Below are 16,420 nucleotides of genomic sequence, written 5' to 3' on the forward strand. Positions count from 1 at the left end.
GCCATGCATGCAGCTCGCGTTTACCCTGTCCTGAAGTACGCACTCTTTTCCACTCTTTTCTTTGTGGTGTGAAGTCTCTCGTGTTGAAGCCGCCTCTACAGCCACCGAGCGGCAGTTCCCGTAGCCCTTTTTTGATAGTTCGTTAAAATAATTCATCGCCCACCACCACTACCGAGCCAGAGGTTTCACGGGTGGACTCGGTGAATTTTCCACCCCAAAAAGGCACCAGCCCGAAAGGAAAAGCGCCGCTGCCGGAACCAAACGCGCTACACAAAACTACACTTAAACGCGGGCTCATAACGGAGCCGACCGAGGGAATCGTTATTGTAACGATTAGTTTCGATTGCCCATGAGAGGCTCTTACCGGGTGCGTGCTGCCAGATTTTAGACGAACCGATGGGGAAAAAAAAGAACCCGCGGGGCGCAAGCTCTTGTTTGCACCACAGACCTCTCGACGGCTCGGTTGCGCCCAGGAGTGTGATTTTTTATTATTAGCTCGTTGCATGAATACGGAGGCTGTGGCTTCGCTCTCGAAGGCAGGATGCACCGAGTGCTGCTACTACTGCCGGACGTATGGTCCTTGGCGTCCTTTAACTCCTTTATTGGTTCGCTGGTCGGGCCGCGAAAGAGCTGAATGGTTGAAGTGCCGGTTTCGGGAGCGATCTTTTAAGGACGGTGTTTTGGGTGTTTGCATCGGCTAGTCTTCGGAGTACAGCAATTATGATGATTTACAAGCGAAGGGTGACGCTTAAGAGGATGTAAAATGTAGAGATAATGAACGAAGAGATAAAATGTTAAGCTGAAACGGCCTCGTGAGCGAAGCTGCGTAGACAACAAAGCAATGAGTCATAAGCGCATCACAATTGGCTATATTATCACGTTTGCAACGGTAGATAAGCAAGGTACAAGGACAAAGATTCGTGTGATTCAGTTAAGTCACTGCCACAGCCACGGTTTTAGCAAAAAAGTAGCTTACAGCTCCCGTTCGTTTCCTCCAACTCGTCGACCTGGGGTCATAAACATCAGAAATGTTCTCCAGGCATGCTTAGATGGTAATAACCCTACACACAATCGAGTGTCCTCGAATAGCTTCAGGAGCCCTTTGGAAAAGGACAATGCAAACTTTATTGTTTTGCCACAAACAAATTCAATTCTCTAACGCACCCAATTGTACCAAACGACCGATCGCAAATCGCTTGGGTCATCCGTCCGTGGGAGCTTCTTTCGCTGCCATTCGCCGCAAAAAGGACACTTTGTTTCGTGACAAACCACTTGGCTTCCTTTTCCACGCGCGCGCTCATACATCGTAACAATGATTAAGGTCTATATTAATTTCCTTTTCCACCCATGCACCGCTACCCCAGGTGACGCGCCCGAATCTCGTCCAATTTCGTCCCATTTCCTCCCAAAAAAAAAAGAGAAAAAAACTGCAACCCTCACAGCTCGTCACATGCGTCTGAAACGCGTGCGTCCGTTCGAGTTGCCTTTAAGATTCGGTCACCATCTTCCACGCGTCATCACCCCAAAGAAAGGGGGGGGGGGCACGAAGCCACGGAGCCTGCTCCTGCCTGGAAACGAGACGCTGGCACCTTTTTGTTTTGTTGTAGTTTATTTTTTTCTGCTCTTTGTTCTTCACCCAGCTCGGGCGACGACATTTTCCCTGAAGATATTAATAAAATATCTGTGTGTGTCACTCGCGCCGCCACCACCCAACTTTGTGCCGCGGTGCGTGTGTTTGTGTGCACATCTCTTGGGCGGGCGCGAGCAGCACAGAAATAAAAACGGCCATATTTGTTTGTTTAGCTCCGCCTTATTCTCCGAGCGACTCGACTCCGGAACGAAATCGCGGTAATGTACGTGATGCTGGCGGCGTTGTTGGTGCCTGCTGCTGCTGCTGTTGTTGATGTTGTTGATGTTGCTGTTGTTGATGTTGCTGCTGCTCTCTCGCTCTCTCATATTCCCGTACTCTGTGCAACCTCCGTGGCATCGAGCTTCTTCTTGGGCGAGGGATTTCTGCTTCTTGGCGGCCGTTTTTCGCGCTGGCAGCATCTTCCAAGCGAGACGATCCAATGAAGATGCCGTCGGGCTGGCAAAGACGACGTCGACGACGGTTTTTCATCTTCACAAGCCCGATATACACACACAAGCGGTCCATACGGATGGATGGTTCCCGCACGATGCTGCCACGTTGCGTTCGAGCGCGCTCGAAACAGCTTTTCCTCGCAAACCCCTTCCAAACACACACACATACACACACACACGTATAGTCGTGCGGAAAACGGTCACATATCCTCACACAGGCTGCACATATTCCTTTGGCCTGCAAAGCGCCCGGTGAGAGCTGGCTTAAATTGAAGATAAACGAGAACGATACCAACCGGCAGCGAATTTCCTCGAGATGGTCCTTCGCTTGCTCTGAGGACTTGCGCGGGCAGAAAAACTCCCCCGGGACGTGTCGGATGTGCATGGCTGCGCGAGTAAGAGGGCCCTTCGTTTCATTCGTGTGCCAGCTTCACGCGGGCGGGGAGTTTGCAAATTAAACTTAATGTTCCGAACACCGGTGTACTTTTTGGAGTTTTCCCGTTCACAGGGTTTTCGAGGCGTGTGTGTGTGTGCGGGGGTTGTCCGGAATTGGGTAGCTCACTAGCATGACGGTGGGATTTATGCTGTTTATGCAACCATGCTATCGCGTAAACGCCTTCCAGGCGTATTTGGGACGCCACGCCAGCCAGCCAGCCAGCCAGCCAGAAGAAGCCATTACAATATCCCACGAATCCCGGGAGGTCTTAGGGCAGCTTTGAGTGGGCTTTCAGCAAATTAACGGCAATAATCATTCCCCCCATAAACACCGCGGTGCTGCGAAAAGTGCACCCGAACCGAGGTGGGTTGAAACCGGCGCCAGGCCAGGCTTCTTATCTCTTACCACGAACGCGCAAAAAAACAAAATGCGCCGAAGTGCATCTCTAAATGCACTCCACGATCAATACCGCAGGCAAATAATGCCGCCGGTAAAGGCACAATGAGGTATTGATGCGATTACGAAATATTTGCGAAATGCATTTTGCGCGCCACGATGTTGACACACTTTCGCCACGTCGGTGTCGATGTGTGCGGCCTGAGGAGTCCGTCTCGCACCACCCTTTCTGCTATTTCCTGCCCCCACCTCGCCTAGAAATTGCATTTGCGATTTCTTTTTGCCCGTTGCACCCTGCACTCTGCACCTTCCGAAAGACTCAGCTTCGAGTGGCGGGGAGAGAGTCTCGTGCAGTGCAGGCAGTTTTGCTTTGCTGATTCGGTTTTTCTTTTTTGTTTTCTTCTTCTTCTTTTGCCCCTCATTGCGTCGTCTTCTCCCGGGCCAGCCCTTTGATGAGCCACCCCACCAGCGGGCCCCAGTCAAAGTGCACCTCGAGTGGCTACTGCTGCAATTTGCCGCAAATCGATATTGCCGAGGGGTGGCCCGGTTTTGTCTCCTTTGGCAGGCTGGGGAACCTCGTTTTATACACGAGTGGCACACGCTCCTCCACACAAACACACTCTCGTGCACACAATGCGGAACAGTTGCATTTGCGTAGCATCAGCGCGGCTAATAAAGTGCTGCTGGTTGGGGGTTGGTGGTGGATTGGGAGGGGGGGCGGGGGGCAGCGGAGTCGATTAATGAAGGGTGGATTTTTTTATAATACTGAGGAAAAATATATTTCACACACGCGGGGACATCTTCCTCTGCCTCACTTCGCGTTGTAATTGGTGCAATGGAATTAATCAAACTGGATCAAACATTTTGAATACGGAATAAAGCATACTTTTCTATTAAACGAGCACAAAGCTGGCGTTTCCATACCAACCACCGCTGAAAGTGACGTCATGGCGTGCTGTTTTCAGCTTCCTTACCACGAGAACAACGCCCGGGTGGATGTAAACCATTCTTGTTTGCGCTTTCCTTTCCAGAACCGCTTTCACAATCGAGCTCGCGTACGCGAATTCACGCTATCACTTGCATTTGCATTTTGCCTTTTTGTTTTTGCTGTTTGCTTCTTCTTCTTCTTCTTCTTCTTCTTCCACGCGAAATGTAGTTCCCGTGTAGCAAAGCACAAAACCACGAAAGCTTCTAAAACACTTCCAGCGGCATTTGCATTGTGGTCGAGATTTGTGGTCTCCTTCCATCTTCGGCGTTCGTCCTGTTGCCGACTCCTCGGAATGTCCTCGCCGATCATGCTGCTCCTTGCACCGTGTACCACCCCACCGAGCCGTTTAGCGGCGACAAATATTTATTTTCAAATAAGTTGGAAAATCAATAGCACACAGCGCGAGAGCGGGTGGAATAAAAACGAGAATCGGAAAACAATTCGATAACCGGCTGGGCCGGGCAAAAAAGCAAAAAAAGGACGAAAAAGAAAGCGTCGCTTGGCACGTTGCGTGTTTCTTTTGTGTTTGTATGTGTGTGTGTGCTCGCGATTATTTTTGTTTCAGTTCTTGCACTTCCGGTCGCCCGCGAAAAGGAAAATCGCGCTTTGTGTTGAGTTTCGATCGTTGTGTTTTGTTTTTTCGCCGGTGCCGGTGCCGAGGGTAAAAGTGGCTGTGTTATTTTTAGCAACAAGTTTTATTTCACCGTCCTCGTCCTGGGACCGTCCGGCGGCCAGGAAGGTGCGTCCCGAAGGAAAACCATGTCCTGGTTGGGCCGAAGAAGCAAACAAAAAAAGCAAAGCAGACAAAAAAACGCAGCAACGGAGCAATAAAAATAACGCCCGAGAAACATTATCGGTTTGCCGATGGGACGAATGAACGCACTCTCGAAAAACTTAAAAGGAAGCACGCCGTCGTGCAGGAAAACCGCGACCACCAGTCTCGTCTGCTGGCCAGTCTTGTCTGTATGTTTTCTTTTTTGCTTCTCTCAGCTCTCTCTCTCTCTCTCTCTCTCTCTCTCTCTCGCTCTCCATTCTCCGTTTAGTTTCGCTTTTTGTCACGGCCCATTTTTGACCGTTTAGCCACTTGAATGAGCCGCTTTCGGAGGTAAATATGTGCCCGGGCCGGTTTTCGTAGGAGCGCTTCTTTTTTTGTTTTATTTTATTTTCTTCTCCTCGATATCCTTAGCCGTGTTTTGACAACGCACCACCGGACGCCCTTCCCTGCCGGCTGCCTGCCTCGCAACACTTTCGCGTGGGAGGAAACGAGTGAGTGGTGCGGTACAACCCCGCGCATCTGCCCTTTGCTCCCATCGATGCCGCCCTCTCACCTGGACCGGGGCCCGGCACCCTTTAACAAAATGGATCTTCCTTTTGTCATAATCACGCAGTAATTCAATTTTCGACTGAGTCAATATTTACCTGAGGATGGGTGGTCCTTCTCAGGGCGGCCACCGTTGCCAGTTCCTTTGCGTCTTCTTCCCTCTCGTCGCGTCCGCTGGCCACCATCCGGGTGGATCCGTGGCAAAAACTGAACGAGTGAACCGCCGGGGCGAACCAACCCGCATATCTGCTGCCGATGGTGTATCCGACGAAGGTGTGAGCATGACAGATAATGGCACCCGGCATCCGATTGATGACTTAATTTCGTAATTGAGGTTGCCAGGGTTGCTCTGGGGACTTTCCGAAGGATGCGCATGGTGGCGCATGGCGTAGCCACGAGCGTACGAAATGTACAGCTTCTTGCGTTGGTATTACAGCAATGATCAATGTGACACGTCAGGAGATGGCTTTCTTTTAGTCTCGTATTCTGTGACAATAAGCATGTATTTTATAACGCTAAATTATGCCCCTCTAAGCCTTCTAGCTCCTTTGAGATGCGAAAATTGCAGTGGGCTTTACTGCCAAGAAAAGAAGTAAGCTTACGCACCGTGAGCGCCATCTAGCGGATTCGGCTCATCATAGCTCGTTTCATTGAGCTGTAAGCAAGCAAGGAAATCGGTTTTGTTGGTTTCAGGATGCCTATTTTGTGCCTCCAGAATCGGCATACTTGAATTCAGATACACAGTTGCCTCATAGGATACTAAATATGAAGGAAATTGTAGACCATAAACGTCAGGACTTGGGTAAGACGGTATCCTTAAAAACGGCTCATGAGCCCACCTCTTTGACAGTAGCATTCAAGATACCGGCGAGCGCAAATGACAGTTCGAATGTAAACAATCATTTCATAACAATTCATGTTTTTTTAGTTTCGGGAAGCAAAGCACGTTAAAAAAGCGAACAATCAGATGGTATCGCAAAGAAAAAAGTAAATACAAACTGGCACAGAAGGACGCTTTAACACTGTACCGCATATAGAATTCCAATGTTACGATTCTTCACTCGCAGGTTCGCAGTGGTTGGACGTAAGGGACGTTATTCAAGGGTAGATAATTCTCGCTTTTCCCCGTTTAGTAGGATTACCAGCTATGAGTTGCTGCAATCGAGCTTATCCTCCATCGAGGCCATTACCCGTGTTCACCACCGACAGATGCAGTTTAGTGCAGCTCTCTGGAAGCGACGCAAAACGGCCGAAGAGAAACACGCGATCGAGTTCGCACCAAAGAAGAAGAACAAACCACAGATGTTGGGTGTGGTGGACATCTGGAGGAACATGACCGTAGCGGATTTGGCCCAATCATGCCAGCTCGAGCTGGAACACATCCAGGAGGTGATGCTGTACGTGAAGGGCGCCAGCAATATTGACGCGCGAGCCCGGCTCGAGGATCCAAAGCTTATCAAGGACATCGCCGCCAAGTGTGGCCTACGCACCAAAATCGTGGCCACCCCGGTTGATGAAGAGGATGAAGTGATCAAGGACCGAGACGTGGTGCCGAGGCCACCGGCACCGGCCGAACACCTCCAAGATCGCCCGCCAGTGGTAACGGTCATGGGCCATGTGGACCACGGCAAGACGACACTGCTGGATTCGTTGCGTGGTGCATCGGTAGCGGCAAGTGAAGCTGGAGGCATCACGCAGCACATAGGCGCGTTCACGGTGGAGCTGAGCAACGGCGAGAAGGTCACGTTCCTTGATACACCCGGCCACGCCGCGTTCAGTGCGATGCGGGCCCGTGGAGCCAACCTGACCGACATCATCGTGCTCGTGGTGGCGGCCGAGGACGGCGTGATGGAGCAAACCAAAGAGGTGCTGCGGCTGGCCAAGGAACAATCCGTTCCGATCATTGTGGCCGTCAATAAGATCGACAAACCGGGCGCCAATATCGACCGCGTGAAGAAAGAACTCTCCCAGCACGGGCTTCAGCTGGAAGGCTACGGTGGGGACACGATTGCTGTGGGTGTTTCAGCGCTTCACGGCACGAACCTGGAGGAGCTGACGGAGGCCGTCAGCACGCAGGCTACGCTGATGGGACTGAAGGCGGAATACACAGGCCTGGTGGAGGGAGTCGTCGTAGAGTCGAAGGTCGACTCGCATCGCGGTAAGCTCTCCACGGCCATTGTGTCGCGGGGTACGCTACGAAAGGGTGCGGTGTTGGTCAGCGGACAGGCGTGGGCGAAGGTGCGTGGCCTGTTCGATCATGCCGGACAACCGATCGCGGAAGTGAGCCCGGGTATGCCGGTGGAGATCCTGGGTTGGCGGGAGCTTCCGGTTGCCGGTGATGTGATCCTGGAAGTGGAATCGGAACGGATAGCTAGCTCGGTGTTGAGGTGGCGTGCGAACCAGGCCATGAAGGAAAAGGCATTGAACGATGCGGAGGCCATTAACCAGAAGCGCAAGGAACATGATGAGCAGTATCGGGCGGAGCGTGATAAGGCGCGCTTGAGCGGATTTTACCGACGCAAGCAGCAAGGCCCACGGCAGAAGGAGTCGAGTGCCGATGATGGGAAGCCGCGGATAAACGTGATCGTGAAGGGCGACGTGCACGGCTCGGTGGAAGCCATCTTGGACGTGCTGGAAACGTACGACGACAACGAGCGCTGCCGGTTGGACGTCATTCACTACGCCGTGGGGGCGGTGAATGAGAGTGACCTGGAGCTGGCCAGGTTGTTCGATGCCATCGTGTACGCGTTTTCAGTACCCGTCCCGAGCAAGGGCGTAAAAGGTGTCACGATCCGGCCGGTGGACATTATCTACCGGTTGGTGGACGATCTGAAGAAGGAGATCAACACCAAGCTACCGCTGGTAGACCGCGAGGAGGAAGTCGGTGAGGCGAACGTGCTGCAGTTGTTCGACATAAACGATGGCCGGCGGAAGGTTACTGTGCTGGGGAGTCGGTGCACCAAGGGGGTGTTGAAGAAAGCTCTCAAGTTTAAGGTGAAGCGCAATGGGGAGATACTGGCAGAGGAGCTGGCCCTGGAATCGATGCGCCACCTGAAGAACGAGGTGGATAGCATTAAGAAGGACGTTGAGTGTGGGTTGCGGCTGAGTGATCAGGCGCTGGAACTGAAAACGGGCGACACGCTCGTTTGCTACCAAATCAATCGCGTCCCGCAGGAGACGGAGTGGGATCCTGGGTTTTAGAATGTCCACCATGCATAGGCAACACGATTTGGAACTGAACTGTGCAACAATAGTTAAGTAAAAGGTGTAGCGCCCATCGAGGAGCAGTGGGAGTTGTAAATGAAAATAAAATTGATCAATTGATGAGTCGAATCTACTGGTTTTCTTTGACGAGTGAATTATTTCCAAATATCACATATCAACATTACTATAAAGCGTAGCATAAAAGCTATATTAGCATAAAAGCTATGCACTTCACTTGCGTGCAATGCATCTTGCACCCTTCTATGGATAGAAAGGCTTGCGTACAAGTTGGATTGTGGAGCAATCGTTCCGGAGAAAGAACTACCGCTCCGGGGAAACGGTTTTTCAAAAGGTCGCTTTTCACAAAGAATTTAATTTTGTATTGTTTTACGATAGTTTTGTTCATACATACGGCAATCAAAATGTGTATTTACTTTTTCTGCACCTGAATGGCTTCGATTGTCAGATGATTTCGACTAGTAAAACATACTTTTCACAAAGCACGTGTAGCTGCGAAACCACTTCCGCCCACATTCGATCGACCACGTGTTCGCACGTGTTTCCATAGCGCAGCAGAGCAACAGCATGTTCGTCGAAAAACACAATTTAAGAACGCTGAATGCGAAGATTCCTTTGGCAGGGTGTTTAGTCTGGTTTTCACGAACCTTCCGATGCCCCTGAAAGCGATCGCTGGGTCCCGGCGAAAGGGACTTCCATTTTCACCGTTTCTCACACGCTGCCAACGGTTTTCCCATGCGCTGCGGGAGGCACCAGGCTGGTAGGTATGGTACCACGCAGGAGAAAGCCTCCGCCACTTCGATAGAGCAAGCAAGCAAGCAAGCAGGGGCATCATATTTAACGCGGAATTATCGGTAAGTGGTGGAAGCGTTGAGTAATGCTCGCCGTAAATAGAGCCGCCTGGCGTTCTAAAAACACTCCCAAACCGACCCTACCGGAGGCCACCGAAGGTCCGATAGCCGCGGCATCAGCGCATCCATTAGCTTCCATGTGGGATGAAAGGCGCAAACGGCGAGAAAGTGAGCCCACTCGGTTCGGGTTCTCGTTCTGATGCACCAACAGGCGGTAGCAGTACCGAGTACCGTATGCAGTCGAATGCAGTCGAATGCAGTCACACCAACACACGCTCGCCCGCTAGACGGTACGCTCTGTTTACGATGCACCCCAGCGGCAGGGTCGAGATTTCGTCACTCGAGCGGGCTACCTTGAACCACTTGGCCACCGGGAGAGATGGATGGCGGCAGATATGTAGTAATTTTCCAGCCAGATGACTCCCGGTGGGCGCACGGCCTACCCCGATCGAGGGAAAGAGAAAGCACTAGAAACCCCAATCGCAGCGAGAACGCAATCACTCGTAACCCGAAAGAGGCGCGATCTTTTCCCTCGTACGACAATTCCCTGGAGGTGGGAAGGGACCGTAGGAAGGTGGAAAGAGGGGGAGGGGAGGGGAACTCCCTACACAAGCAATCCCGGGGAGGGTGAGTGTTGCGCGTGGCACACGAGCGGTCGATCCGCGGGTGAAAACACGACAGGAATGCGGGCACACAAATTCGCCAGCCCAGATGCATCCATGCAGCCAAAGTGCATTGGCGGATTGGCACCGTATATGTCCATGTGTATGTTTGTATGTGTGTCTGTGTGTGTGCGAGTTGGTGGCCAGACCTTGCGTTATGGGGAGGATTTTGCTCCCACAGGGATACGCTACCGTTCTTTGAGAAGGGCGAAAATCGACCGGCACGCGGCCGAAGATAAATCATTTCCGATTGCGCCGGTGTTGGATCCGTGTCCGTGTGCCACACACACACGCGAGCGCACACGTCCAAGGTTCTCCCTTTTCACTCGCTTCTTTATCAGCATTTTTCCGCTCGTTACTGGCTCGCCGTTCGCCGAAACCCGCATCCGAAACGGGGCTTGCTGCAGTTCGATTGATACATTCGCGCAGCTCGACAGATTGGAGAGCCGCGGGAAAATGGAAAAACGTGTTCCAGAGGCACATGGCCGTCGATTGCCGCCGTGAGCGATGCGTCGACAACGCACGTCCAACGGCGTTTGTTTGTGGATTCCGGAGTTTTATTCCTCCATCAGCAAACAAATATCTGGCCTCACGTTTCGTGGGTCCAGGAGGCCGCATAAACACGGGCATAGCACGCATGAAACGGTCGTGCGAGACTATCCGGCTATCATCCGGCTCGGTTGGAAGGGGAAAATCGTTACCCACGCGAAGGATTTCCATCATCACCATCGCCGAAGCATCGCGCAGTGGAAGCATCGCGAAGCAGCAAGTGCAGCTAGACGTTACAATGTGACCGTAGGCAGATGTCCGATGTGCCGGACAAAAACCTCCGACATTCCGACATTCGAACTGCGGCTGTCGCCCAATGCAAACCACCTTTTCATGGCAACTTTTTTCCTGGCAGACCACGCGAATGTTCGGCCTTCGGAAGGACCGCCACCGAAGAGATTGATTTGATGTCGGCGTAATTACATGGCGGCTGCGTCTGGTGGTTTCGGCGTTTAGGTTGCATTTCGCTGCAGCAAACCGAACGTCTCTTTGTAGGCCCTCGTTTCCCTCATTCAGGATGGTTGGCATTTTTCCCGCACCCCAAAAACCCGATGCCCCGTGCCAACCTCACCGGGAGTGCATTCCTACCGGACGGTGGGACGAAAAAACGCCAGCCGGAGATGTTCTGGTTGCTTCTACGCCGGGCCTTGTTTTTGTGGTCTTGCGTTCTTTGCTTCTTGGTTTCGAGTGAGTTGGTGGGGAATCTGTATGTGTGTGTGTGTGTTTTTGTTGATGTTTCGCCTCAAAATTTCTTCCGTTAATGGAGTGCCATAAAATTGAGTTAATGCACGGGAAAACTCGAGACGCGATGTCCGCGCGTGTCTTTCGCAACAGCTCGTTCCGTTCCTTAAGTGCCTTCCGTTAAAGGCCCTTCTGGCTGGCTGGAGAATCTAACCAGCTCCAGTTCCAGATCCCCCATCTGGGGGTGCATGGCGTTTGCAGACGATTCGATGAGCGTTTGGTGATGGTTTTGCGATGCTTTGGGTAATGTTTGACTTATGCTCAGACGCGGCTACCTGTCAATATCCGAACGCAGTACGTGATGGGTGCCTTTTGCGAAGGCAGGCAAATAGTTGCCCGTGTTAGATGGTTCGGTTTCCTGCTGCCAGAGCTCACTCACTCACTCATGTGCTCAGATTTCGTGGTGCTGTGGCTTCCGCTTTATCAGCTTCCACTTCCTGTTCGCTGTGGCCGGCTGTGGCGCTGATTGCGGGCGGACGCTCGAATGGTTTGACCTAAAAATAAAACAAACCCTTCGAAGCACCGGAACGGAAAAGTTTATCAAAACGCGCCTCCTCCTCCTTCTCCTCTCGCTGCTCGCCTTGACCGTTTCCCTCGACCATCCCCCAACGGGTCGGGTCGGGAGGCGAGAAAAAGCAGACGCGATCGCGGGTGAATTTTGGGGTTTTGAAAAAATTGCGGTCCTCGTTTGCTTTTCCGTGGTGGTTCCGCTCACTCCCTCATGCGGTGGAGGTTGCGTTTTCGTGGGTGGGTGTGTTTTTTTTTATAAAAAAAGTGCTCCTTTTGGTGCAGCTTTGACGCAAGAGTTCGTAAATTTAGTGAACCCCTTTCGCGCCCTTGTGGCACGTTATGAAATTCAATCGCGAACCACGCGGTCTCGCGCGCGTTCACGCACAACGCCTTGCGATAGCGATTGGTGCGTCCCCAGATACAATGTAAGGATAAGGCACTTCCTGCCGCTTCCACGCTCCACGCACCAACTCGCCCGTCCCTGTCCCCCTTTTTGCCCAAACTCCCCCTTCAGCATGAATGAACCATCGGGCGGGCGGTTATCAGCACCGGACTGCAGCTTTGCTGACATCTGCAAAAGGCAACCGGCAAGCAACCGGCTCCCGGGGCAGGAACTGATGATAACAAGTGGCGATCACGGTTCCGGACACCCTCCGAACCCGTTGGCTTTTGTAAGGTTCTCTTAGAGCGATAAAACCGTTTGCTGGGGACACGATCAATGAGTCCGGGAATGGGCACAAGGCGAAAGCGAACCGCACCCCGATGCGGGATATAACTAGAACTCGCATCGACGCAATGTCACCCGACGTCCAGACACCCCGTTTTTTTACCGACCGGGATCGATGTGGCCGCCAACTCGCCCACGTTCTGCGTGGACGAACCGGACGCGAATGAGCTCAGTCGGAGACCGCGCCGGAGAAAGCGAGTGGGCTTTTGGGTGGAATTATGTCAAGAATAGGAGCGCCTAGAAAGCTGGGCTAGGCGCAGCCGATGATCGTGGGATTCTAGACAGCGAGTTGGCGCGATCAAACGGTACCACGTGCACAAGATGGCGATGAGGAATTTGCAGTTGCAGCCGAATTTCCGGGGGTTGAAGAGCTCAAAATTCCGTCACTTCGATTTCGTGAAGAATGCTGAATCAAACTAAAAGCTGATGGTAAATTTGGTGCTAGTTTTTTTTTTTGCGTTTTTTCTCTTCTCTTGGGAGGAAAAGTAAAACCACACCATCGACCGGTAATTGTAACCCATCCATCATCAACCACCGGCCGATGGTGATGTCCTTTCCTGAGCGCAGCGGACGAACCTGTTGATGCGCCGGTTAGCCGGTTAGCTTAATTGACCGTAAACTGATCGAAAGCCATAAATCTTGCGCTATATATCCGCCCCGAAAGTGCCGCCCGCTAGCACCGATGTCACCGGTCATCATCCCGACGATGATGATGATGATGATGATGACGGTGACGACGGTTTGTTAGGCGCGCGTGTGCATCATGGTGAAGAATCCACCCGATTCCCGGACCCATCGGATGACATTGTTCCGGAGCGGCAATAAAAGATTGTAATTGATACCGAGTTGGGTGGGCGGCGGGTGGGAAAGATTTAATTTTCATCACCCCCCCCATCCCAGCAGCAGCACCTCTCCCCTCACCAGGTTGTCCTGTTCGACCACGGAACATGCACCGCCAGTGGTTGGCGCCAGCCCCGGAAAGGGTGCCGGATGTGAGTCGAGCACAGGACATTCCCAACCTTCCAGCGCTTGTGCCCTTTTAGTCAGTCGTGTGGGTGGTGGGGCGGAGTTGGCGGGTGTCCGCGGGGTAGCCCATAAAGTGAGGTTTGACAGAACCGTTTCGCGTGCCGCCAGCCCGGATGACTTCATTTCCAGCGGCCGGTGCGGTGACATTTGAGCTGGGCCGAGCGTTTTGGCGGGCCCTTTTACGCCGTTGCGCGCTGGTTAGTTTCGCGAACGCACTGACCGTGGCCAGTCGAGGTGTTAGAAGAGTGCCGGAAGTGTTGCAAGTGAATCCGCGAACGTTAAAGAACGGTGAGCCCTGAACAAGGTACACCGAAGTTCCGTGAGTACTCGGTTAAAAAGAATTACGGACCGCGAACTGGTGGACTAAAAATAAGCACCGTCAAAAAAAGAAACCACCAAAATCGAGTTCGGTTCCGGAATGTTGGAAAGTTTCTCATGTTTAATAATCGAACGAAGGGTTTGGCTGGGTGCTGTTGACGTGGCCATCCCCGAGCATCGTCAAAGCCGATGGCGAAGGGATCGTAAAAGTGTGCCCAGGCATTTGAAGGAAAATTCATCACCCTGTGCAAACAGACCGTGCCGGATGCTGGAGCCGTCCGGTGCTGGCGATGGGCGTTGTGGTTGATTTTTTACGTTCTCTCGATTCCACCCTGCCCGAGTGAGTTGGAGTTGCTTTTACGATTTGTTTAGTGAAATGTGAACAAATAAAACAGTGCACCGTATCGGTGGCGTCAAGCAGGACGCTGGTAAAGGCGGCAGAATGTTTCGATCGAGGAATTTCCAGCATTCGCGTTGGGTTTCTCTATAACTGTAGTGCTGCTGAATGCTTCTTTATTAAAGCAAAATAAAGTAAAAAAACAACATCCAAACAACAAATATGCTAATGTACACAGTACAAATAAAAAAAGCAACCACCCATTTGCCGTCCCCGTTAGATTTCCCGTTCCTCGTGCCATTGCTCCCTTCGGGCTCATTAAATATGAAATGGATCTCGTGTTAAGCAGTTCACCTCCCGGTCGAAGCAAATTGAGCAATAACAAAAAAAAGCACGCAGGTCTATATCCGTCACCAGCTCGTCATTAAACTGTGGACTTAGGCTCAAATAGGCCTAAAAAAAGATCTCCCAATCCAGTGGTGCGAGCAGTTGAATGTCAGCGGGCGTTAAGCTGTTTCAAATGAACCATCGTTAGCCACCGTCGTCGCATTGGTTTGAACTCTCGAGCGCGAACCACGTGCTCACCGCCGTTGATCTTTCACCGTTTGGGGCAAACATTTCGAAGCTAAGCTAACGAGACGATCACCGTGATAGCTCTATACCTTCGCCTGATTTCCTGCTCGAACGGTCGAAGACGATCTCGAGGGTGATCTCGGTTGGCAACCGCGGGTGAATGAGCCGATCGTCTAAAAGGCCCCACCCCAAGCAGCACGATCGCGAACGATCGGTGAGCATTCCACCCCTTGGTGACTGGGAAAACTATCTCCCGGAAAACTCTGGATAACGTCGCGGACTCAGCGCGAGAGACACGACTGATCGAGCAAACCACAGAGAGAGAGAGCGAGAGAGAACGTAAAGACACAGAGAAAGAGAGAAAGAGTGAAAGTGCCCGTTCCAGACGGATCGCGAAGGCACACCAATAACGAAGAAGAAGAAGAAGAAGCAGAAGAAGAAGAAGAAGAAGAAGAACGAAGAAGAAGCAGAAGAAGATCCTCCGCTCGCGATCAACCTTCTCGAGAAGCCGCGTCCGATCGCGTCGGCATGGGCGCGAAGATGCTCGTCGATAATTTTGCCGCCGATCGTTCCGGGCCGTTCTTAGGGTCTGGGTGGGTCGCTGTTTTCTTCGAAACCCTACCACGCCACGGTGGCCGAATTCTTCCAGACGAAGGGCCCTGCCGACTGCACGTCCATACGTGTGTATGTGTGTTTGCCGACATAGTAGGCAGCGCTCGCGCGCGCATGGTTATGCTTATGCTTTTGCGCCAGCCCAACCATCGCAGTAGGCGCTTCTATCGCAACAGGCAGCGTATCAGCGCAACCCACCCAGCCAGAGAAAAAAAAACGCACACAACCTTGGCATCCCGGAAGGGTCTCGGTTGCTCTCGCTGCACGCGGGTCCCATCTTGCTCATCGCTCAGCTTGCTTACTCTTTCTTTTTTCCACCCAGCCGATCATGCAGTCTCACTCTGGTTTATCCCGCCGGCGGGCCCTTTTTTCTTTCAACCAACCCTCTCATCTGCATCTCTTCTCTTGGGCTCCCTGTTGTCATCCCCACCGGTCATTATTAATAACATAATACGTATAATATACCCCCACACACGCACACACACACGCACGCACGCGCGTATTATTTAGCCAAACTGTTTAGCTAATGGGTAGCGTCCAGCGCGCCAGGATCGCACGCACCGATCGGTCTGCTCGGACGTGGCCACATCCGCAGATAAGCTATGAGCGTTCTCCTAACGGAGGACGACGACGTTGACGGCGCTCAGTCGACGGCAGAGCGGTCCCACGGAGAGACACGGATTCGGTGCTGGGTGCGATTTGAAAACGGTTTTTCCTCCTTCGAGCTTGCCCGCGGTGGCCAGTCGAAGCGGTGCGCTCAAGTCGTGCGGTGCGCAAAGGTTCCATCTGCGTGCGTTCGGAGCGATCGTCCTAGCGATCGCGCTTTTGTGCAAGGACTAGTGGACGTGCAAGGACTGAGATTTCCAAGGCAGCATTGGTGCTAGTGGTTAGTTTACCAGAATAAATCCTCAAACCGCATCGAGCGGTAACGCCTTCCAACGCCAAACGGAAGTTTGCCAGTGCTGAAACGCGAGTGCGCGATCATTCTCGGGACAACGGAAGCCATCGTTTGCGCTGCATTGTTTTTATCGGCTATTGACGGCGAGAAAATGTAAAAGTTTCAATGTTT

At 52.3% G+C, this 16,420-nt stretch overlaps 1 protein-coding gene across 1 annotated transcript; it reads left to right on the top strand.

Annotated features, from left to right (window-relative positions):
* The first annotated feature begins 3,019 nt into the window (after window positions 1-3,019).
* LOC128720117 (translation initiation factor IF-2, mitochondrial) lies at window positions 3,020-8,509 on the top strand. The gene is made up of 2 exons (XM_053813766.1): window positions 3,020-3,024; window positions 6,360-8,509. The coding sequence occupies exons 1-2, from the start codon at window positions 3,020-3,022 to the stop codon at window positions 8,422-8,424; spliced, it is 2,070 nt and encodes a 689-aa protein (XP_053669741.1). The 3' UTR covers window positions 8,425-8,509.
* Window positions 8,510-16,420: the final 7,911 nt, after the last annotated feature.

This window comes from Anopheles nili, chromosome 2 (genome assembly GCF_943737925.1).
Source record: "Anopheles nili chromosome 2, idAnoNiliSN_F5_01, whole genome shotgun sequence".
Taxonomy (NCBI): Eukaryota; Metazoa; Arthropoda; class Insecta; order Diptera; family Culicidae; genus Anopheles; species Anopheles nili.